Source organism: Microcebus murinus, chromosome 7 (assembly GCF_040939455.1).
Source record: "Microcebus murinus isolate Inina chromosome 7, M.murinus_Inina_mat1.0, whole genome shotgun sequence".
In the NCBI taxonomy this organism is placed as follows: domain Eukaryota; kingdom Metazoa; phylum Chordata; class Mammalia; order Primates; family Cheirogaleidae; genus Microcebus; species Microcebus murinus.
In genome coordinates this window covers 104,316,373-104,342,708 of record NC_134110.1, presented here as the reverse complement: position 1 = coordinate 104,342,708, position 26,336 = coordinate 104,316,373, and the positions used below count along the sequence as shown (strand labels likewise).

The window sequence follows — 26,336 nt, the reverse complement described above, 5'->3', positions numbered from 1 at the left end:
ATTTTTTCTGAAGGGCACAAGGAATATTGTTCAGCATAAGCCATATGTTAGGACACAAAATAAGTCACAATAAATTTTAAAAGATTACAATCATACAAAATATCTTTTCTGCTTATAATGGAATGAAGCTAGAAATCAATAACAAGAAAAATTGGAAAATTCAGAAAAAAGTAGAAACTAATACACTCTTAAAGCATCAGTTGGATAAAGAAGAAATCACAAGAGAAATTAGAAAATTTTGGAGAAAAATGAAAACCAAAGCATAACATACCAAAATGTATGAGATGAAGTGAAAACAGTGCAAGAAGGGAAACTTATGGCCCTATGTTTATATATTGAAAAAGAAGAAAAAAAAGTAAACGAAAAGTTGTTTCAAAAAAGAAGAAGATCTCAAATCAACCTAACTTTACACCATAAAGAAGTTAAAAAATAAGAGTAGAATAAAAGCTTGCAGTAGGAAGGATATAATAAAGATTATGGTGGAAAAAAAGAGAGAGTAGAAAAGTAATACAGAAAATCAACAAAATCAAAGATTATTTATTTGAAAAGATCTATAAGATTGATAAGCCTTTAGCTAAATTGACAAAGAAGATCCAAATTACTAAAATCAGAAAAGATAGCAGGAAAACTGTGACTATACTGCAGAAATAAATTACAAGACAATTCTCTGAACAACTGTACTCCAGCAATTTGAATAACTGAGATGAAATAGATGAATTCATAGAAATATAAAAAAAGTGAGTGAATATAAATAGAGCTATGACTATTAAGGAGATTGAATCTGTAATCACAAATCTCTTAACAAAGCAAAGGCGTGGACCATGTGGTTTTCACTGGTAAGTTATGTCAAACATTTAAAGAAGAACTAACTTCAGTAATTCTCAAACTCTTACAAAAAGAATGCCTGACTCATTCTATGAGGTCAGCATTACTGTGACATCAAAGCCAGAGAAAGACACTGCAAGAAAAGAAAACAATAGGTAATACCTGTTGTGAATATTAATGAAAAAAATCTTCAATAAAATATTAGCAAACAGAATTCAGCAACATATTAACAAAATTATACATCATGAGCAAGGATTTTTTTTTCTTTTTTCTCTCTTTTTTTTTTTTTTTTTTTGAGACAGAGCCTCACTCTAGGCCAGGCTGGAGTGCAGTGACATCATCATACCTCACTGGAACCTCAAACTTCTGGCCTCAAGTGATCCTACTGCCTCAACCTCTCAAAGTGCTAAGATTATAGGCATGGGCCACAGTACCCAGCCAGCAAATGGAAATTATACCTGGAATTCAAGGAAGTTTCATCATATGCAAATCAATCAATATAACACATTAAATTAATAGAATGAAGGTCAAATACAAATGCACATGAACTTTTCAATGAATGCAGAAAAAGCATTTGACAACAGGCATCAAACTTTCATGGAAAATCACTTAATAAACTAGGAGTAGAAGGAAATTTCCTCAAGATAAAGAATAAAGGCTGTATACAAAAACCCTGCAGCTAATATCATACTAAATGATGAAATACTGAAAGTTTTTTCCTAAGATCAGGAACGAGACAAGGATGCTTTCTTTTACCTCTTCTGTTTGATGTGGTATTGATAGTCCTAGCCAGAGCAATTAGGCACGAGAAAGAAACAAAAGCCAATCAAAATGGAAAATAAGTAGTGAAATTATCTCCATTCACAGATTACATGATCTTATATGTAGACAACCCTACACGCACACCTCACACATATAAAACCTGTTTTATCTAATAAACAATTTTAGCAAAGTTGAAGTATACAAAATCAGCACATGAAAATAAGTCATGTTTTCATACACTAACAACAAAAAAATCTGGAAAACAGAGAAAATAGTCTCTTTGCTAATAGAAAAAAGATAATAAAATTCTTAGAAATAAATTCAGAAAAATAGGGGAAAGACGTGTACTATAAAAACTATAAAACATTGCTGAAAGAAATTAAACATGGATATAATGAAAAAAATGTGTTCATGGATTGAAGGAATTAATATTGTTACGATGACAATATTGCAAAAAGCAATCTATAGACTCAGTGCAATCCTTATCAAAATCTCATTGATGTTTTTTGAAGAAATAGAAAAGTCCATCTTAAAACTCTTATAAAATTTTGAGGGACTCCAAATAACCAAAACAATCTTGAACAGAAAACAAAATTGGAGGTCTTTCAATCTTGATTTCAAAAATGGGACCTGATCAAACTAAAAAGCAACTGAACAGCCAAAGAAACAGTCACGATAGCAAACAGACAGCCTACAGAATGGGAGAAAATTTTTGAATGCTACACATCCTATAAGGGGTTGATTACTAGAATCTATTTAGAACTCAGGAAAATCAGCAAGAAAAAAATCAACCCTATCAAAAAGTGGGCAAAGGACATGGACAGAAACTTTTCCAAAGAAGACAGAATAACAGCCAACAAATATATGAAAAAATGCTCAACATCTCTAATCATCAGGGAAATGCAAATCAAAACTGCAATGAGATATCACTTATCTCCAGTGAGAATGGCCTTTATCAAAAAGTCCCAAAACAATAAATGTTGGCATGGATGTGGAGAGAGAGGAACACTCCTACACTGCTGGTGGGACTGAAAACTAGTGCAACCTCTGTGGAAAGTAATATGGAGATACCTTAAAGCTATACAAGTAGATCTACCATTTGATCCAGCAATCCCACTACTGGGCATCTACCCAAAAGAAAAAAAAAAAAAAAACACTTTATAAAAAAGACATCTGCACTCGAATGCTTACAGCAGCACAATTCACAACTGCAAAGTTGTGGAAACAACCCAAGTGCCCATCAATACATGAGTGGATTAATAAAATGTGGGATATGTATACCACATGGAGTACTATTCAGCTATAAGAAACAACGGTGACATAGCACCTCTTGTATTTTCCTTGATAAAGCTGGAACCCATTATACTAAGTGAAGTATCCCCAAAAACGGAAAAACAAGCACCACATGTACTCACAGGCAAATTGGCTTAACTGATAAACACGTAAGTGGACATATAGGAATAACATTTATTGGGTGTCGGGCAGGTGGAGGGGAGGGGATGGACATATACATACATAATGAGTGTGAGGCGCACTGTCTGGGGGATGGTCACGCTTAAAGCTCTGACTCGAGGGGGTAGGGGGCAAGGTCAATATATATAACCTTAACAGTAGTGCTCCCATAATATGCTGAAATAAAAAAAGAGTTAAAAAAATACTTGCTACAAAGCTACAGTACTCAAAACAGTGTTGTATTGGCATAAAGATAGACATAAAGACCAGTGGTATAGAATAGGGAGCACAGAAGTAAACCCTCACATATGTGGTCAAATGGTTTTCAATAAGGGTGCCAAGACCATTCAATGAGGAAAGGATAGTCTTTTCAACTTAGGGTGTTAGGAAAACTAAATATCCACATACAAAAGAATGAAGTTGCATGCTTACCTATGCCATATGCAAAAATTAACTCAATGGATTAAGTACCTAAATTAAGAATTAAAACTATAAAACTAGTAGAAGGAAACATAACTTTGGATTTGGCAATTATTTCTTGCATATGAAACCAAAAGTGTAAGCAACAAGAGAGAAGACAGATAAATTGGACTACACTTAAATTAAAAACTTTTTTGTACCCAAGGATACTGCTATAGAAAAGCTACCCACAGAAAGGAAGAATATATTTATAAATCATATACCTGATAAAAGGTTAATATCCAGAAATTATAAAATGCTCCCACAGTTCAATAACAACAAAGCAAAAGGCCCAATTAAAACAGACAGAAATCTTGTGTATAAATTTATCCGAAGAAGATATATAAATGTCCAACGAGAACATGAAAAGATGATCAATATTTCTAGCAATTAAGGAAAAACCAGTCAAAACCACAATGACTTTACACTCATCAGGATGGCCATTATCATAAAAAGAAAGAGAAAGAAAAGGGAAGGAAGGAAAGGAGAGGGGAGGAGAGGGGAGAGGAGGAGTGGGAAGAGGAGAGGAGGAAGGAAAGGCGGGAGGGAGGGAAAGAAGTCAATGGTGAGTTTTGGTGAGGATGTGGGGAACTTGGAACGCTTTCTTCTACATTGATGGTTGAAATATAAAATGATATAGCCACTGTTAAACACATTTGGTGGTTTCTCAAAAAGTTAAACATAGCTTACCATATGGTACAGCATTTCAACTTCTATGTAGATACTCAAAAGAATTAAAATCAGGGACTCAAAAAGATACTTGTGCAGAATGTTCATATCAGTATATTCACAAGTGACAAATAGTGAAAGCAACTCAAATGTCCATCAGCAAATGAATGGATAAACGAAACTGGCATATTCATACGATGCAGTATTATTCAACTATAAAAAAGGAATGAAATTCTGATACATTATACACATGTACGGACCTTGAAAGCGTCACGATAAGTAAAATAAGCTAGACACAAAAGGACAGCTATTTTATGATTCCATTTATATGAGGTGCCTAAAATAGGCAGATTCATGGAAACAGAAAGTATAATTAAAGGTATGAGGGAGTATGAGGGGGAGGGGCAAATGAAGACTAAATGATTAATATGTACAGAGTTCCTACTTAGGATGATGAAATTATTCTAGAAACATAGCAGTGATGGTTGTATGACATTGTGAATGTGCTTAATGCCTCTGAATCACATATGTAAAAATCATTACAATACAAAATTTTATATTATTCATATTTTACTACACTAAAAGAAATATTTTAATAATAAAATAATAAAGGTATGGAATTTTGGTATATAAAAACCATGCCTATTGTTTGCACAGCTTTATGTTTAAACGAACTATCAAATTATGTTGACTACCTAACCCAATTTAATAAACACACATAATGCACCCCACAAAAATAACTTTGGAAACCTCTCAGAAATATCCACTATGATCATTGACAAATACTGTGGTGTCCTGTTTAGTTTTGATAAAATCTTTGGCCTGTCTAATCATGAGAAAAATATCGGACAAATTCCAGTGAGGGCTATGTACAAAATACCTGACCAGTACACCTTAAAGTTTTCAAAGACAGTCGGACAAGGACCTGAGAACCTGTCATAGCCAAGTAAACGTTGAGAAAACACAATGAATTACTGTAACGTAGTCCCATAACAGAAAAAAAAAAATCATTACATTAAAACTAAGGAAATCTGAATAAATGATGTACTATTGTTAATAATGTGCCAATATTGATTCATTAACTGTGACAATGAACCATGATAATGTGATGTATTAATAACAGGGAAAATTAGGTGTGGGGTGCATAGGAACTCTCTGATTATTTTCTCAATTTTTCTGCAAATGTAGGAAAAGAAAAAAAATTCTCTACCAGAAATCATTGTACTTGTTAGTTGGGTTTCATGTCACTGTATATTTAAGTAATAAGTGCATGGTTACTTTTTAATTAGTGATTTTGCTCTTGTGAAGATTGCATGCTATATAACCCTGTTGTTGCAATATTGGCAGATGGGTTTTAGTCAAGTAACCTTATAGACTCTGGGAGGAATTTTGATCTAGTAGGAAATGAGTTTCACTATAAAAGTATGTTCTCCAGTTAGCACCCCCTCAGGTATTCTTTTAGCTACAAATCTGGGAAAGTATTATAATACACTGTAGGCTTATATAAATTGAAAAAGTGTCTCCTGAAAGAGGGTGACAGAAAACATTGACTTCAACCATAAAAGAGTTATGCTGCAGTAATACTACATCAAATCTTTCTGAAGTAGTGCACTTACTGGAACAATTTTTCAGCACATGAACCTTTCTTCAACTTTTTCCTGAGCATGGTATAAATATTGGTTCAGATTTGTCAAGCTAAGGGTACCTAAGAAATTTAGCCTAAATACTATAAGTGTTTTTGTGCATGTGTGTGTTAATTTATTTAAAAATGTTCTACACGACACAAATTCTATTACTTTATATCATCTCTATGTAGAATATTTTTTACCTCTATTGTCACTTCAATTCTTATATTTTGATCTCATTTCAATGCTAATCTTTTGATGAATAATGCCAAAAATATAATTATTTAAGCACAAAAATACTTAATAGTTTGCAAGACGCTTTTCTAATATGCAAGGTATATTGCATATACCCCATAAAATGACGAAAAGACAAAAAAATATAAAAAACCCACAAACACCTTCATTGAATTGAAGGTGAAAGTTGTAATTTGAATGTCAGGAATTGTTAGATTGGTCTATAAAAAACACGTATGTTCAAGTGCAGACCATGAGTGATGTCTCCTAATTATAAACCTGGAATATGTAAGCTGAGAATATTACCACACAGAAAATTCAAGCAAATGAATATTTACTGTGCAATTGTTGGTTGAAGAGAAACATTTATTCACTCATTTTCATTAACCCTTAAATATATCCTTTGCAACCTTTACCAATCTTATTTTCTTAGTGCCAGTGTGAGGTAATCTTAGAAGAGAACAGACATTTTATCAGGGATTATTTTTTATCTTGCTGGGCTAGGGGATGGAACTTCCCCATTGAATAATCCACTTAAAGAAGCTAAGGCCATTGAGAAACCTGGGTTTTAAAGGTCACTAGGTTTGTTTTAAAATTCATTTTCATAATATGTTTAACTGTAACTCTTTACAACACCATGTAAACATAGTCACATGTCCATAAATGCTTATTTCTAAGCACATCTTGCTTTATTATGCTCAGCTTTATTGCACTGCACAGACATTGTGATTTTTTACAAATTGAAAGTTTGTGGTTGCTCTGCATTCAGAAAGTCAATCAGTGCTGTTTTTCCAACACGTGTGCTCACTTTGTGTCATTCTGTTGCATTTTGGTAATTCTCATAGTATTGCAAACTTTTTCATTAGTACTTTATCCATTATGATGATCTGTGATCAGTGATCTTTGATGTTACTGTTGTAAGTGGAAGAAGCACAAACCATGCCCATATAAGACAATGAACTTAATAGATGGTGTGTGTGTTCTGACTGCTCCACTGGCCAGCCATTTCCTCATCTTTCTCCCTCAATATGGGCCTGAGACACAGCACTATTACATTAGCCCATTTAATATTCCTGCAATGGCTTCTAAGTGGTCAAATGAAAGAAAAAAAAAAGAAAAAAAGAAAAGAAAGAGTCACATGTCTCTCACTGTGAAGCAAAAGCTAGAAATGATTAAGGCTTGTGAGGAAGGCACAACGAAAGCCAAGGTAGACTGGAAGCTAGGCTTCTTGCACCAGTTAGCCAGGTTGTGAATACCAAAAAAAAAAAAAAAAAGATTTCTTTAAGGAAATTGAATGTGCTACTCCAGTGGACACATAAATGGTAAGAAAGTGAAGCAGCCTTATTGCTAATATGGAGAAAGTTATAGTGCTTTGGATAAAAGATCAAACCAGCCACATCATTCTCTTAAGTCAAAGCCTAATCCCAAGCAACGTCCTAATTTTTTTCAATGCTATGGAGGCTGGGAGAGGCACAGAAGCTGCAGAGGAACATTTGAAGCTGTCAGAGGTTAGTTTCATGAAGTTTAAGGAAAGAAGCTGTCTCTATCATATACAAGCACAGGGTGAAGCTGCAAGTGCTGTTGCAGAAGCTGCAGTGGCTTATTCAGAAGATCCAGCTAAGGTAAATTATGAAGATGGCTACACTAAGCCACAGATTTTCAATATAGAAAAAACATTCTATTGGAAGAAGATGCTTTCTAGGACTTTCATTGCTAGAGAGGAGTAGTCAATGCCTGGCTTCAAAGCTTCAAAAGACAGGCTGAGTCTCTTGTTAGGGGCTAACATAGCCTTTGACTTTCAGTTGAAGCCACGGCTAATTTACCATTTCAAAAATTCTAGGGCCCTTATAAATTAGTTTACATCTACTCTGCCTGTGCTCTGGAAATGAATCAACAAAGGCTGGATGAGAGTACTGTCTATTTACAGCGTGGTTTACTATTTTAAGCCCATTGTTGAGACCTACTTCGCAGAAAATGTTATTGCATTCAAAATATTACTACTCATCGATATGTAATTGGTCACCCAAGAGCTCTGATGGAGATGTACAAGGAGATTAGTGCTGTCTCATGACTACTAACACAGCATCATTCTGTAGGTCATGGATCAATGAGTAATTTTGACTTTCAAGTCTTATTATTTAAGATATACATTTCAAAAGGGTACAGCTGCCACAGATAGTGACTCCTCTGATGAATCTGGGCAACATCAGTTAAAAACATTTTGGAAAAGATTCACTATTCTAGATGCCATTAAGAACCTTTCGTGATTTATGGGGGAAGGTTAAAATATCAACATTAACGAAAGTTTGGAAGAAGTTGATTCAGACCTTCAAAGATGACTTTAGGAGGTTGAAGACTTTAGTGGGGGAAGTAACTACAGGTGTAAAAATAGCAATAGAATTAGAAGTGGAGCCTGAAGAGGTGACGGAATTGCTGCAATCTCATGATCAAACCTTACTGAATGAAGAGTTATTTTTTGTGTATGAACAAAGAAAGTAGTTTCTGGAGATGGAAGCTACTACTGGTTAAGATATTGTGAACATTGTTGAAATGATAACAAAGGATTTAGAATATTACATAAACTTATTTGATAAAGCAGCACCAATATTTGAGAAGATTGAGTCCAATATTTCAAGAACTTCTACTCTGAGTAAAATGCTATCAAACAGCATCACGTGCTACAGAAAAATTGTGGTGAGAAGAGTCAATTGATGTGGCAAACTTCATTGTCTTATTTTAAGAACTGCCACAGCCACCGCCAACTCCAGCACCCACCAACTTGATCAGTCAGCACCATCAACCTCGAGGCAAGATGCTCCACCTGCAAAAGGATTACTACTCACTTAAGGCTCAGATGATCACTATCATTTTTTAGTAATAAAGTATATTTAATTAAGATGTGTGAATTTTTAGACATAATGCTATTGAGCACTTTAGACTAAAGCATGGTGCAAACATAACTTTTATATGCACTGGGAAACAAAAAAAATTGTGTGGCTTACTTTATTGTAATATTCACTTTATTGTAGTATTCTGAAACTGAACCCAAAATCTCTCTTAAGATATGCCCTGTATATACTTTGTTATATAATTTATTCTGAAAAATATGTGAGATGCATAATCTATACCCTGTTTCTTTTCTGTTTTATCAGAGGCAATAGCTTAAACAGGATTGAACTTTTCTGTTTTATCAGAGACAATAGCTTAAGCAGGATTGCACTAAGAAAACATTCAACTATATCAGCTCTTTTCTTGATTATTTAAAAACCACTTGAAATCATTTTTAAAAATTTTAAAACATAATTTATTAAATGTATTTCTTTGCATCATATTTTTAGGTATGTTAAGATAATTTTAAAAAACTACATGGTGTGTGATGGTGTTTAAACATACATCATTTTCTACTTTAGTGAGTTATATCTTTGATATATTGCTTTGGGCATGCATATTTTTAGGTCCTATACATGGCAAAGAACAAAGTGCTGCATTTGCTCTCAGGCAATAGCATTTGTAATATAGAAGAGATATAGAAGAACTATAGAAGAAATCAGCTCAGTTTCTATGGGTCAGAAATAAAAAAATGTTTAAAAATTATAATGGATAATGTCTACTTACTACCAGTTAAACCTGTTTGTATCTCCATTTTGTTATTAGGAAAGGCAACATTTGTAGAATATGTTTCAGAAAGAGTCTCTAATTTCAAAGATATGATAGACTGATGAGAATAGCTATGTGAAGTGCTTTATTCCCAATATCATGAAAGCACCATATAAGTTTCTGTCATCATTGTTTATTCAAGCTGATATGTCATTTTAATAAAGCTACAGGTTATTAGTTTGAGCTTCAAGAGAAAGCTACAGAATTATCAATTCAAAATCACCTTATCTCTTCTATTGAAAAAAAATCAAAGGAACAAATAGTTCTTATTTCATGTGCACGTAAGAAAAGATACTGAAAGCAATTTGATTTTTATTAATATTATAAATAATTTATAATATTATAATTTGTTATATTTCTATAATAATTAGTTCATGCATGTGAGTCTTATTTCTGGACATTAAAGGATATATTAAATAATAAACCATACAATTTGATAAATATATTTAATTTGCTTTTTAAACATTGGGACCATACAAACTTTATATGATTAACTTTTACCATTTTAAAAAGGAACTATTTCTGGTTTGAATGCTGATATTAATTATATTGACTTACATTGTTTCTTTCTTTCCGTTTAGGCTGTACTTTGGAGGTATAAGTTTTCTCAGCTTAAAGGCTCTTCAGATGATGGCAAGAGCAAAATCAAATTTTTGTTTCAGAATCCAGATACTAAACAGATTGAAGCAAAGGTAAACCCAAGAAATTCATCACATAACACACCCCTAACTACATTAATGCCATTAAGAAGCAAAGGAGAGAAAATTTCAAAGAACCAAAACAGCAAGAACATACATTCTTCACTTACCTTGAAATATCCCTTATTGCTAAGAGAAAATTCACTTTGAGATTTTAATGGCAAATTTTCACTCAAAGGCATTGCTTAAAATAAATTACACACAGCTAATTATATTTCTTTGTTCTAATTCCTTATGAACTGCATTTGTGTCACACTAAGATAACATGCTGGGAACTAAAACAGTCAGTTGGTTATTTCACATCCTAAATAATCATTTAAAATACTTAAGAAATATGACCATACATTATGATTTTTTATTTTCTCCTTAAATATGAATATAAATTCCTACTGAAAACTATTTTTAAAATCAATTTGTTTTCACCATGTAATTATATGTTAAAGAAGATCAATTAAATGAATGATTTTTGCTTTCCCCATACAAATTTTCAGTATTCTGGAATGTTAACTGTACTATTTTTAATGCATCACTAGATTCACTACTTTTATTTTTATGAATACATATGTTTTTAAATATTCAAAATCTAATTATTCCCATTACCCTGATATGGAGTTCATAATGACAGTGCTTGAATTGGAATAAATTGTGAATGCATTACTCCAGTGTGGTGGAAAGGATAAATAACAAATACCAAAATAAAAAGTTACTCTTATGGACATGAAAACCCTATGTAATTTTTCAACTATGGGTTAAAATACCATAATTCCATTATGCATCTGTTCCTATTAAATTCAGGGGGATAAAGTCTTAGCCTGACATTCAAAGCCTTCTGTGGGCAGCCCTGTGTGATATTCTAGACCTAGTCTCCTGTAACGCTGCTCCACATTCAGCTTACTCTACCCCTCCTTTGAATAAAGTGGCTTCTTCTTGCCTTATATATCTTCTAATCCTTTTCTATTGATTTACTTCCAAAAATTTTGCTGAATCTCTCCGGGAGTGTCTTATCTTCTTATCTTATATTTGTCTTTGAACTCGTCCTTACTTTCTCTTCCTAGACTGAAGGGCATTTAAAGTGGGAACTGTGACCACCACTCCCTGCCCTCTGACTGCATGTCTCCAAACCATTGGTGTTTCCCATGGCCTTGCCTTATATATGTATTCTATCAGTTTAGACAAATGCCTGGATAACTTCTTCCACTCCCTGTATTTAACTTGTCTCATAATGTTTGAATCTACATTTCCAACATGGCCTCTTCCCTAAATATCCACCTATCTGTGGAGCTTCCTTCTCTCCACCTCTGGCTGTTGTTCCTCCTCTCCTCCCACAGCTACCACCAGTGAATCATTTACTTTGAGCCAACCACTTACACTGATTCTTAGTGTTACTATCAAAATGCACTAATATTGTCATAGTTTTTACCTTTAGCTCTTTGTAGATTTCTTAATCTTTCAAAGCACAGCATGTATCCTAATACTCGTGAGTGATGTTGATATTGTCAGTTCTATATTTTTCTGGTTAAAGGAGAGCCTCAACCACCAGTTGCTGACAGCACTAGAGTATTTGTCTAATTAATTCTCTTCTAATGAGCTAATGAAATCTTTGCACATGAACAAAAGAGATCAACACAATCAAGTGACTACTAATATATAGACTTCAATTTAGCATAGCATATATTATATATGCAGCTAATTATACTTAACTGTACTAGTTATTAATTACTTCTCAGCTACTAAATATTACTTATTCTTGTGTTTTTAAAATTTATTTCATAATTTATTTTCTTAAGAGCTAGATTTAGAAAAGATATTTGGTTGAGTGTGATTCTCGAACTTACAGGAAGCAATTGTGGGAATGGTGGAAAGAGAAGTCTTAAAAAAGAACAAAAGACTATATTTAGTGAGTTGCTGAAATTCTTTAAAGTTACCATCTCCTTCCATCAAATCAGAGAAAGTGATACGTCCATGGGTAACACTGGAAATATCAACTTAAATACGGAGACTATTGAGCAACAGATGGTGCTAGCCCATCAGAATGGAGCCCAGCTCTGTGGGATGTTTTAGCATGCTTGGAGTATCACCCAGTTATCACCTCTGTTGACATCACAGACATCGCATACAAATAAAAATAGAACATTTGCTAACTAATTTATAACATTTATACCTGGGGATTGTGAGTAGTAAGCTTGCATGCCATCAATGGAGCAGAGAAAGGATGATAGTGTGGGATTATTTATGAGGACATACATTTTCGTTTCTCTGGGATATGTGCCCAGAAGTGCAAATTGTTCTATAGAATGGAAAATGTTTGCTCAGTCTGAAAGAGAATGCCAAATTATATTCCAGAGTGGCTGCAACATTTTATATCCCTGTCAGCAATGTATGAGAGATCAGTTTCCCCTGATTGTTTTAAATTTAAATTTTAAGTTTTAGCTCTTCTCATCATAGTCTTAATTTGCATTTCCCTAATGTGTAGTAATGATGAAAAACTTTCTCTGTGCTTATTTTCTAGCTACATATTCTCTTTAGTGAAATGCCTCTTTCTGTATTTTTGCCTGTTTTCTAATTGTATTGTTTAGTTTTTTTGTGTGCCTTCTCTCTATTTTTTTGTTAATCGCACTAGAAGTTTCTGAAAGAACGGGCATCAATTTCTCATTGAACCTCTATGTTGTGCTCTATAATCAATTTAATAAATTAAGCTCTTTTATTTGCTTATATTTTGGTTGCTTTAGTTTTTATATTGTTTTTCATCTTTTATTTTCTGGAAGTAGCATTTTATTTATTTTCTTTTATTCATTTTTTATTTCAAAATCTTAAGGAATTACAAAAGTTTTTGTTACATGAATACCTCACGCAATATTTAAATCAGGGATTTTAGTATATTGATCACCAGAGTAGTGTTCATTGTTCCCCAAAGCTAATTTGTATCTCTCACTCTCCCCAACCCACTCCTTCTTGGTTTCCAGTGTCCTTTGTATCTCTTTGTGCCTATGTGTACCCATCGTTTAGCTGTCACTTATTACTGATACTTCACTTAGGCTAATGGTCTCCAGTTCCATCCAAGTTGCTGCAAACAATATTATTTCATTCCTTTATGTGGCTGAGTAGTACTCGATGGTGTGTGTATACGTGTATGTATGTATACATGTGTGTGTGTTTATGTGTGTGTGTGTATATATATGTGTGTGTGTGTGTATATAACAGTTTTTTATCCATTCATGAATTGATGGACAGTTAGGTTGGTTCCACATCTTGGCAATTGTGAATTGTACACAATGAACATTCAAGTGCAAGTAGCTTTGGGTAAAATGATTTCTTTTTCTTTGGGTAGGTACCCTGCAGTGGGATTGTGGGATTGAACAATAGGTCTACTTTTAGTTCTTTGAGCAATATCCTTACTATTTTCCACAGATGGTGTACTAATTTGCAGTCCCACCAACAATTGTATAAGCATTCCTGTCTCTTTGCATCTACTATTCTTTGACATTTTAATAATGGCCATTCTCATAGGAGTAAGGTGGTATCTCATGGAAGTTTTAATTTTTATTTCCTTGATGATTAGTGAGTTGAGCATTTTTTTCATATATTTATTGGCCATTTTTCTATCTTCTTTTGAAAAGCTTCTGTTCATGTCTTTTGCCCACTTTTTGGTGAGGTTGTTTATTTATTTTTTGTTGATTTGTCTGAATTCTTTATAGATTCTGGATATTAGTCCTTTGCCAGATATATAGTTTAAGAATATTTTCTTCCATTCTGTAGGTTGTCTATCCACTCTGTTGATTACTTCCTTTGCTGTGCAGAATATTTTTGACTGAATTAAGTTCCATTTATTTATTTTTGTTGTTGTTTTATTTGCCTTTTGGATCTTAGTCAAAATTCTTATTTAGGTCAATGTTTAGAAGAATTTTTTCCTTATGTTTTCTTCTAGAAATTTATGGTTTCATGTCATAAAAGTCTTTTATCCATCTTGAATTAAATTTTTATATGATGATAGATAAGGATTCTGTTTCACTCTTCTGCATGTGGCTGTCCAATTTTCCCAGCACCATTTATTAAATAGGACTTCTTTCCCCCAGTGTATGTTGTTGTCTGCTTTGTTGAAGATCAGTGTTTGTAGCTTTATGGTTTTATTTCTGGGTTCTCTATTCTGTTCATTGGGGCATGTCTCTCTCTTTATACCAATATGACACTGTTTTGGTTACTATAGCCTTGTAGTATAATTCAAAGTCAGGTAATGTGATATCTCCAGATTTGTTCTTTTTGCTCAAGATTGCTTTGGCTATTTGGGCTCTTTTTTTGGCTCCAAATGAAGCTTAGGATTATTATTTTTTAGAACTGTGAAATATGACACTGGTATTTTGATAGGGATTTCATTGAATCTGTACATCACTTTGGGCAGTGTGGACATTTTAAGAATGATGATTCTGCCAATTCATGAGCAAGGGATGTTTTTCTATTTATTTTTGTTCTCTGTTATTTATTTCATCAGTGTTTTTGTAATTCTCCTTGTAAAGATATTTTACCTCCTTGGTTAAGTATATTCCTAGGTATTTTATTTTTTTTGTAGCTATTGTGAAAGGTATTGAGTCCTTGATTTGACTCTCTGTTTGGCTGTTATTAGCATTAATGTATAGAAATGTAACTGATTTGCATACATTGATTTGTAACCTTAGATTTTGCTGAATTGATTTATCAATTCTAGGAAGCTTTTGGTGGCGTCTTTAAGTTTTTCAAGATACAAGAACAAACTATGTATAGAAGGACTATACCTCAAAATTATAAAAAGCCATATATGACAAACTCACAGCCAACATCATACTGAATGGGGAAAAGTTGAAAACATTCTCCCTAAGAACTGGAGCAATACAAGGATGTCCACTGTTACCACTTCTATTCACTATAGCACTGGAAGTCCTAGCCAGAGCAGTTAGGCAAGAGAAATAAATAAAGGACATCCAATTCAGGAAAGAAAAGGTGTAATCATCCCTGTTTACTGATGATATGAAGTAGCATTTTAAATTACTGACTCAAAGCTTCTGTCTTCCTAATATAAGTATTTAGTACTATAATTTTCCTTTAGCACTGCATTTGCTACATCCCCCCAAATTTGACATGTCATGTTTCTATTTTCATCAGTCTAATATATTTTTTATTTACTTTAAGGCTTTCTCTTTGACAAACAGATTTTTTTTCTGTTCTTTCTTTTTTTAATAGGCTTTATTTTTTAGGGCACTTTTAGGTTTACAGCAAAGTTGAGTGTAAGGTACATAGATTTTCTGTATACCAACTGCCCCTACCCAAGCACAGCCTCCTCTATTACCAATATCCCCCACCAAAGTGGCACATTTGTTACAATGATAACCTACACAGACACACCATTATCCCTCAGATAATGTTTACATTAAAGTTCACCTTGTTGATGTACATTCTATGGGTTTTGATACATGTATAATGGCAAGTATCTACAATTAGAGTATTATACAGAGTAGTTTCAGTACTCTAAAACTCCTCTGCAGTCTTCCTTTTCATCCCTACCTCCCTTCAACCCCATTAAACCACCCATTCCACCAATTTTTTAAATGTATCCATAATTTTGCCTTTTCCAGAATGTCATATGTATCATATAGTATGTAGTTTCTTCAGATTGGCTCCTTTCATTTAGTAATATTCCTTTAAGATTCCTCCATGTCTATTTGTGACTTTATAGCTTATTTCTTTTTATTACTGGATAATATTCCATTGTCTGGATGTACCACAGTTTATTGATTCATTCACCTACTGAACGGCATCTTTTTTGCATCCATATTTTGGAAGTTATGAATAAATAGTTCTAAACATTTGTGTTCAGGATTTTGTGTGGACGTTAGTTTTCAACTTCATTGAGTAAATACCAAGAAGTATTATCATTATCACTGGATGATATGGTAAGATTATGTTTAGTTTTAGGAAACTGCCAGTCTTCCAAAGTGACTTCACAACTTTTCATTTCCACCTATAGTAAATGAGCAATTCTATTACTCTTCATGTTTGTCAACATGTGATATCTAATAGGTGCATAATGGTATTTCATTGTTAACTTTAATTCTCATTTCCCTAATGACATGATGTGGAACATCTTTTCATATGCATATTTTTCATCTGTACATATTTTTGGGTAAGTTTTTGGCCTATTTTTAGTTCAATACTTATTTTGATGTCATTGAGTTTGCACAGTTCTTTGTGTATTTTTATTAACACTCTTTTCTCTGATGTGTCTTCTGCTACTATTCCTTCCCAGCCTGTGTCTTGTCTTTTCATTCTCTTGACTTGTCTTTTTCTTCCCTTGACAATATCTGTCACAAAGCAGAAAATTTAATATTAATGATGTCCATCTTTTTAGTTGTTTCTTTCATGGATCATGCCTTTGGTGTTGAATCTAAAAAGTCATCACCAAAGCCAAGGTCAGCTAAATATTGTTGTATACTATCTTCTAAGAATTGTATATTACTGAATTTTACATTTTGGGCTATGCACACTTTTGATTTAATTTTATGAAGTTTTATAAAACAAAATAAAACTTATAAAGTGTAAGTTTTGTGTTTAGATTTTCTTTGCATATGAATGTCCAGTTGTTCAAAAACCATTAGTTGAAAAGACTGTATATTCTCCATTGTATTGCCTTTGCTCCTTAGTCAAAGATCAGTGGACTGTATTTGTATGGGTCTATTTCTGGGCTCTCTATTATGCTCCATTAATCTCTTTGTCTGTTTTTTTCCTAGTATCACACAGTTGTGATAACTGTAGCTTTACAGTGTGTCTTGGAGTCAGATAATGTCAATCCTACCACTTTGTCCTGTTTTGTAATACTGTGTTGGCTATTCTGAGTCTTTTGCCTGTTTATATAAACATGAGAATCAACTTGTCAATATTCACAAAATAACTTATTGAGATTTTTTATTGCAGTTTTATTAAATCTGTATTTCAAATTGGGAAGAACTGGCATCTTGACAATATTGAGTCTTCATGTCCATGAACATGAAATATCTGTGTTCATTTAGTTCTTTTTTGACTTACTTTATCAGAGTTCTACAGCTTTCACAAAGAGATTTTGTATATGTTTTATTATATTTATATTAACTAAACAGACTTGTGTAAAAGAACAACCTTGTCTTTTTGATTATCTTAGTAAAAAAAGCTTTGAATTTCTCACCATTTAGTGCTATGTTAGCTGTGTGTTTGGCATAGATAGTCTTTGTCAAGTTGAGAATGTCCTGCTCTCTTTCTAGTGTACTGAGAATTTTCTTTTAATGAATTGGTATCATATGCTTTTATCTCCGTCTACTGATATGACCGTGTGATTTTTCTTCTATAGCCTGTTGATGTGACATAATACATTGATTTCAAATATTGAATAAGCCTTGCATATCGACTATTATGGAAGATTCATCTACCTCTTGTAGTTTATTGGTTTTTGCCTCACATATTTGATGCTCTTTTATTAAGCTTATACATATTAAGGATTGTTATATTTTCTTGAAAATTTGACTTATTTACGATTATGTAATGCCACTCTTTTTATCTCTAATAACTTTCCTTTGCTAAGTCTGCTTTGTCCGGAATTAATAAAACTGCTATTGCTTTCTTTTGTTAGTTTTGGCATGATACATTTTCTCCATTCATTTACTTTTAATCTGTAAGTGTTTTTATATTTAAAATGGATTTCTTGCAGTCACCATATATTTTGGACTTGTTTATTGATCCACTCTGACAATCTTTGTCTTTTAAGTAGTTCATTTAAGACCACTGATATTCAAAAACTGCCTCTCTGTTCTTGCATGCTTTCTAGTTTATCCATTAAAGCCCATAGCATTTTATTCATAGCTGTGTTAAACTTCTCGTTTGATAAATTCAACATCACTGCCATATCTTTATCTAATTCTGATGCTAGCTCTATTTTTTTAAACGTGTTTTTTGCCTTTTATTATGATTTGCAATTTTTTGATAGCTGGACATGATGTACTGGGGAAAAAGAATTGCTGTAAACAGCCCTTTAGTAATGTGGTAGAAAGGGGGAGGGGAGAGGAAGCAGCCTATAGTCCTGCTAGTAAGTCTCTGTCTTTTAGTGAGCCTGTGTCTCTAGACTGTGACTTTACATATACTCCTCAGTCAACCCCTCTTAGAGGGACAGGATGGCTGCAGGGGGCTGGAGTTGGGGATCTCCCTCCCCCCACCCCCCTGGGTTCAGTTAGGCTCTGATACAACCCCTGCAGGTTAGGCTCTAGTTATCTAGTGTCTCCTGAGGCAGACCTTGTTGAGAACATTGTGCTTTAACTATTTCAAAATGATTTTTCCCCTCCCCATCAGAAGCAAAAGGGATTTTTCTCCAATATTCACAGTGAGAACAAGGTCAAGTTCCTGGAGGTAAAACTCAAAAAATTGTGGGGCACACTGATGATGGGTTCCCTTTGGAGTTCTTATCTCTTTGTCTTGTCCACACTGGGCCTCCAGTAATTCATCAGTTAAAATTCAATCCATATTTCCCTACCTCAGCAGAGGTTCCTGCAGAGGTTTGTGTTTGGGCATTTTTGCTCCAACACCCCATGATTTTCTGTATTTGACTGTATGTTTTTTCAAGTTTAGAAGCAGTGGTTTGCCCTGTGACCTCATATTTCTGATGGATTTAAGGAAATTTGTCAATTTTTTAGTTTGTTCATTTTTTTACTTGTTAGGATGGACTTCCAGGTTCTTACATAGACTGGAAACCTGAAGTCTCTAACAGATGGATTTTTAGAAATCTGATGTTTAGTTTCTAAGTATTTAAAGATTTATCTTTCTAGAATTTATTTTTAGTCTGATTCCAATGTGGTCAAAAAGGCACTCTATATTATTTCATTTTTTTCATGCTCTGTATGATTTCTTTCTTCTTTTTTTTTTTTTTTTTAAATCAAACAACATTTTCTCTGTGGCCCAGGATATGGTCTTATTGCAGCTTAACAAGAATAGAAGTCTAGGTACCCTGATACAAAAGCCATACAAAGACATCACAAGAAAAGAATATTATAAGCCAATATCTTTAATGAACATAGATGAAAAATCTTAAGCAAAATACAAGAGGACAGAATTCGACAGAACATTAAAAATCATTCACCATGATTAAGTGAGCTTTATTCAAGGGATGCAGGGATAGTTCAACACAAGCAAATCTATAAATATACCACATTAACAGAATGAAAGACAAAAACCATATAAACCTCTCATTAGATGCAGAAAAAGCAATTGACAAAATTTCTGCATTCTTTCATGATAAAAACTCTCAACAGAATAAATATAGAAGGAATGTACCTCAACACAATAAAAGTCATACGTGACAAGGGTATGAGTAACATTCTACTCAGTGGTGAAAAGTTGAAAATTTTTCCTCTAAAATCAGGAACAAAACAAGAATGCCCACTATCACACTTCTATTCTATACAATATAGTTCTAAAAGTTCTTAGCAGAGTAGTTATGAAGAGAAAGAAATAAAAGGTATCCAATTAGCAAAGAAAGAAGAAAATTGTCACTGTTTGCTGATGACATAATCTTATAAATGGAAAAGCCTAAAGAACAAATAAACAAATACAGTACAGGTGCAGGATACAATACCAATACACAACAAAGAGTAGCATTTCTATATACTCACAATAAATTGGAAAAGAAATCAAGAAAACAATTATAATAGCTACAAAAGATAAATACAATACTTAGCAATAAAATTAACCAAGAAGGCAAAATATCTGTACATTCAAAATTTAAAAAAATACTTTCATGAAAAAGAATTGAAAACAAAAATAAATGAAAGATATTCTATGTTTATGGATTTAAAAAATTAATATTGTTAAAATGCCCATAGTACCCAAAGGGATCAACAGATTTAATTATCAAAATTCCAATTTCATTTTTCTTACTAATAGGAAAAAATACTAAAATTTGAATAGGACTACCTAAAAACAAAACAATAAATAAATAACGAAGGAGGTCTTGAGCCAAAATAACAAACCTGGAAACACCACACTACTGGACCTCAAACTGTACTACAAGGCTATAGGAATTAAAACAGCACAACACTGACAAAAATAGACATACCAACTGACCAATGAAATAAAATAGAGAGATCAAAAAATAACCGATCATTTATGGTCAATTGCTCTTTGACAAAGAGGCCAAAAATACACAATGAGGAAAGAACAGTCTTTCAATAACAGTGTTAGGAAAACTAAATTTCCACATATAGAAGAATGAAATTGGGCTTTTATCACACACCATATATAAAAATCAGCTAAAAATAGATTAAAGAGTAAATGAAAAGCCTGAAATTATGAAACTATTAGTAAGTTTCCTAGAATAAAACATAGGGGGAAAACTATACAACATTGTTTTGGGCAATGATTCTTAGGATAGGACCCCAAAAGCTCAGACAACAACAAAAATGTACAAATGGGATTACATCAAACTAAAAAGTTTCTGCACAGCAAAGGAAATTATTAACAGAGTAAAGAAGCAACCTACATGATGTGAGAAAATATTTGCAAGCCATACATGTGACGAGGGGTTAGTATCAAAAATATAAAAAAGGAACTAAAACAACTCAATAGTACAAGAGTAAATAACCTCATTAAAAATGAGGAAAGAACTCGAAAATACACTTCAGAAAAGAAGACATAGGAATGGCCAACAGTTATATGAAACGATTCTCAACATCACTAGTCATTATGGAAATGCAAATTAAAAACACACCGAGATACCCTCTCACACTGGTCAGAATGACTGTTGTCAAAATGATGGAAACTAATTGTTGGTGAGGATGTAGAGAAAAGAGAACCCTGTAAACTGTTGATGGAATGTATGGAAAACTGGGGCTTCTTCAAAAAGCTGAAGAAAGAGCTACCAAAAGATCTAGAAATCCCACTTCTGGATATATACACAAAGAGTTTGAAATCAGTATGTTCAAATCGTATCTGCACTCCCATGTTTATTTCAGTATTATTCATAATAGCCATGTATGGAATCAACCTCAATGTCCATCAACCAATGAATGGATAAAGAAAATGCTCACACAGACACACATGCACACACAATGGAAAACTATTCAGCCTTTAAAAAGAGGGAAATTGTGTCATAGGTGTACCTGAAGCTATTATGCTAATTGAGGTAAGCCAGACTAGAAAGACACATATCGCATGTTCTCACTTAAGTGTGGAAACTAAAGCAATGGAACTCATAGAAGCAGAGAACAAAATGGTGGCTAGAGAGGCTAGGGAATGGGGGGAATGGAGAGTTATTGGTCAAAAGAATACAATTTTTTACTTAGTATAGTGTAATAAATGATAAGTATGTGAAGTGGAAATAAAGGTCTAACTTCTTTTACTCGTGTGAGTTGGTATGGAGCCACAGCTTTTTTGTAGCATTTGACTAAAGAAGGTCAATTATTGTATTATAGTTTTTTGTTTTGCTAGACTGTCTCACTTCAGGTTATATGACTAGAAAGAATAAACTTTTTCCTTGTCTGCATCCAATGTTATTAATAGTTCTGGGTTCCCACACATCCACTCTCTTATTTTGGATATATAACACAGAAAGACAAACACAGAGAACTCACCGTCATGCTGTGCATGGGTTGGGATCTCTAGGTCTCTACGCTGTCTGCCTCTTCACTTCCCCTTTCAGAGTGTCCTTATGATTTATTTTGTATGTGCTATCCAGGGCTTTCAATCATACTTAAGGAGAAAAATAAGAAAAGTGCATCTAGTCCATTATCTCAAATGTAGAACTGTATTTATTTTAAAACTAATATTAATGCTATTTCTAAAGAAAAATACTTGACTGATGTGGGTTAGTCTGATTCTTAGTTTCTCACTCTCCATAACCCCAATAAATGAGACATAAATATTTTAAAAATCAACAATTAAGTTCAGTTATGCCATGGCTCTTGTAATTGCTGAGCAGAGTGGTAAGAAGAATTCTTACTATATAGAGATATAGTTATGTAGGTCTATTCTGTGAAATAATAAGTTTACTACAATATAATGCCCAGGTTTCACTTTATTGTCGCTGCAAATATGACTCATATAAGAATAGATTCCACATGACTAAAAAGTACTAAAAAATTTACGTGGTTTGAAAGAATTTAAGTGAATTTAATTTTTAAACTTGTATTTCCAACTTCAAATGGCAAATATAAAATACATTTAAATTGCTGTTGGATTATGAGTTGCAGTAGATTCTATTGAAACGTTGTAAACTCAGAACAGTTTGATCAGGTGGAAGCTACTGTCTACATAGTAAGTTATTTGCCTCAGCAGCTATCTTAACCCATTAGTTATCATCTAGCAGAACATTTTTCATCCTGAAAATATTAAACAACGTTCATTTATCAAAGTCAAATTTTATATATCTTGCTCTCATCCCTCTTTACCAGACTTTATATAGATAAGCTAATAGGTAACCATGAGTGATCTCTAAAACAGTTGATATTAAGATAGTTTCTAATGGTATTTCAAAATTTTACTTAGTTGTTTTTGATGCATATTACTTTGTGTTTTGCTTATTGCTGATTTGGGCATAATAATTGTAAACTAACATTTTTTTACTTAGCTTTATATAGCTTAGCAGTATTTACATGTAAAGCTTTCATCAGAACATGTTATAAATGAAATAATTGATTGTTTAAGAACTAGTTATTGAATCCAGGCTCATTTTAGATTAATTTAAGATTATATTTTCCATATAATTCTACAGAAAATAAAACATTATTTGGGGGCAGAAACAAATAATATTTACTACTTTGCCTTCATGTGTCCCATTGCAGATGTATTGATGACAAGAGAATGAATCCATTTATTAATAATTAATGGGAAAAGTTGTTGAAGTTGTTAATGGAGGCTCACTGATAAATTGCATTTATCTGTCACCAATATGTCCTTCCATACACCCAAGAATTCCAACAGTATGAAAAGTAATTTGCAAATCTTCGGAAAATTCTAGGACATAATATATTTAATAAAGTACTTAATTTAAAAATTCCCATCTTGATTGATATATTTCTAAAGCTACCATTGCTGTTAATAAAAAAAAATAAAACTATAACATGATGGAAATAAATTAGTAAGAAGTAGAAAGATATTTTTCTCATCAAAGTTAAAAAGAAAAGGTGAGCCAGGGTGTGCAATATGGGTCATAAAATGTGGTTAAACGTGGAGTCTGTTATAATGGTTCTCTTCTTTTGAAAATTATCTAAAATTTATTAAAATGTGCTTATAAAGTGGACTCAGATCTTTCCATATGTGATAATAAGGAGACACTTTTTATAAAACATGCTTTAATTAATAATTCATATATATATATTCCCAAGGTAAATACATTGTAACCAGAGCTTAATAAAAAATATTGTTTCTTCAGGGGACATTATTGTTTGAGTTTCCATATATATTACAAGATTAAAAGTTCTAAGCAGTGCTTAATTTTTTGGTTGTGAGAAAATCTCAGAAATTCTGAAGAAACTCATGGGTTTACATAGGAATTGAAGGAATTTGGGGTTTTTTGTTGTTGTTGTTGAGCTATATAACACTAATGTCATAACACCAATGCCTGCTATACTTTATTCCTCTGAAAGCAGAAAGTCATAAATTCTCCCTTCATTACTCAGAAAGCTTAATAAATTCCCCATCTGTTGCCCAAAGCCTCATTAAAAAAAACTTCTCAGAACTTGCCTAGTGGAACAAGGGAATGGTTCCCAAATGAGGCCATGAGCAACATTGTAGTTTCCTGACAATTTACAAAAAGCTCATTTTATTGCTATTGGGAACCTTAAAAAGTGGTTCATGTAGAACATATAGACACTAATACACCTAGGATTACTAATATATCCCATAGCTGTTATAATTAATCTTCTAAATAAAAATATTTTTCTTCATTGGTTCTATATTTTATGTTCATTTTAATATATATGTATTTTTCTTACTTTATAATTTGATATAACATGGCCAGAGAATCCCATGATTTCAAAACAGGCTGTATTTCTAAAAACATTGATGCAGCTTTATTTATTGAAATATATGACAATGTCCCCCCAAAAACACTGATGGGTGCAGTGCGTACTGTCTGGGGGATGGGCATGCTTGTAGCTTTGACTTGGGTGGTACAAAGGCAATTTATGAACCAAAACATTTGCAACCCCATAATATTCTGAAATTAATAAAACACTGTTAAAATATCCCCTATGCTGATGTCCACAACGCATTAATCTAACACACTGAGTTTGAGATCTGGAAGCCAGGGTAATGCCTTTTGTACAGTACAATAAGAGAAGTAGAAAGAAAATTGCTTTTCTATTTATGCATTGGTGCAGAGTTTGGAACGATTTTTAAATAGAGTTGGTCATTGGAGTCTCCTTCCCCTCAAACTTCTCCCTACCCGCAGTTATCACAGTCTCAGGGACTCTATTTTGCCTTAAGAGAAATTTCCAAACATATTAAGTATTAGTCAGACTCAAGTCAGAAGCGAAGTATGACTTGCAGTGCTGCCACTTTCTAGCTAATCTCCAGAAATCTTCACTTTCTTACTATAATTGTGGATAAAAGTGACAAACGTAAAGGATTGCTCTAGAGAAAAAAAAAAAAAAAAGTCTGTGGTTTGAACCTAAGGACTGAATACATAACACAACATGTATGGAACATTTTGGGGGCTCAGTTTGTCAAAGATCCCCAGTAAAGATTCATGATGTTCTGAAGTTTGCATTTTAAAAAAAGAGGCCCAGTAATCTAAATGAATCTGTGTTTGGCACTTGAGTCTTCTAAATGAGGCAGTTTAATATTCACAAAGCTAGGTGGGTATTTGGGATCAAAGTTCTCCTTGTATATCATAAATAAAGGGTCAGCTCTAACTTTTCTCAATTATGATTCTTTCTGGAATTTGGAACCAAAGGTTTTCTGAAACTAAGGTCCCCTTTCTCTTGTTGCAAGCCATGCAAGGCCCTGGCTATTTAGACTCTGGAGAAGAGAAGGAGAAGGCGGGGGCATCTGTTTAATAGCTCAAGAACTGCAAAATTTGGTGCTTGGTTATGCTTCATACTATGAAATGAACTGAAATAGAGAGAAATAATGTAGGACAAAAAAATTAACTCAATTGTGTGTGTGCACACGTGTGTAACTTTTATATCTACTATATTTATGTGAAATTTCATTCCAAACTATTGATTGGAATAAAAGCAGGAATATGTGGTAAAGGAGGTATCTGAACAGGATGTGCCTCTACCTTAGAAGAGCTTTTAAACTCCTGGAATCACTGATAATTCTGAATTAATTTTATTTCTCATTGAGATTTTTTTCCTTGTACATTATTTTTCAAATATTCTATTTTCTTCATAGGGATACTGAATTGTATCCATTTGTGCTGAGTCTAGAACATTTTTTCTTAGTAGGCAATAAAACTTACTTTGACACCTCTTAAGTAAAAAATAAAACAACAATTATATATTAGCTGCTTCCAAAAAACATAGCTGTCAAAGGAAGTATTCCAGTGCTATGATGCATATTTCTCCTTTTGTTCAGAAGTCACCATGTACATATAGAAGAAATGTAACTTAATTTTTATTCAATTGATACAGGTAAAAACTATTTGAAAATTAGAATTTTATAATTGAAAACACACTAAAAAGCACTTTCCATGCAGAGGAAGTAACAAAATACACAGCATAGTAACCAAGTGCTCTATTTTCTCATAAAAAGGAAATAGTATCAAAAAATTACAATAATCATAAAACTATTTAAAATAGGAGTAATAAATTTAATTTCAACCTGAAAAAATATTTGGTTAATTAAAAAATACCATAGAATAATCCTGAACTTTTACATACTTTCATTTAGAGTCCTTTGCATGATGCATTAAGATTAACTGCTGAAATTTAGGTCTCTCTCTGCCCCATGTGAGTCTTTAACTACAGCA

General features: G+C 33.0%; 1 protein-coding gene across 4 annotated transcripts in view; it reads left to right on the top strand.

Annotated features, from left to right (window-relative positions):
- SNTG1 (syntrophin gamma 1) overlaps positions 1-26,336 on the top strand; it is an 836,056-nt gene that overhangs the window by 786,321 nt on the left and 23,399 nt on the right. For all 4 annotated transcript variants that reach the window (XM_076005316.1, XM_076005315.1, XM_076005314.1 and 1 more), the window contains one exon: positions 10,265-10,375. In XM_076005316.1, the coding sequence (XP_075861431.1) occupies positions 10,265-10,375 (111 nt within the window). The remainder of the gene's footprint in view (positions 1-10,264; positions 10,376-26,336) is intronic.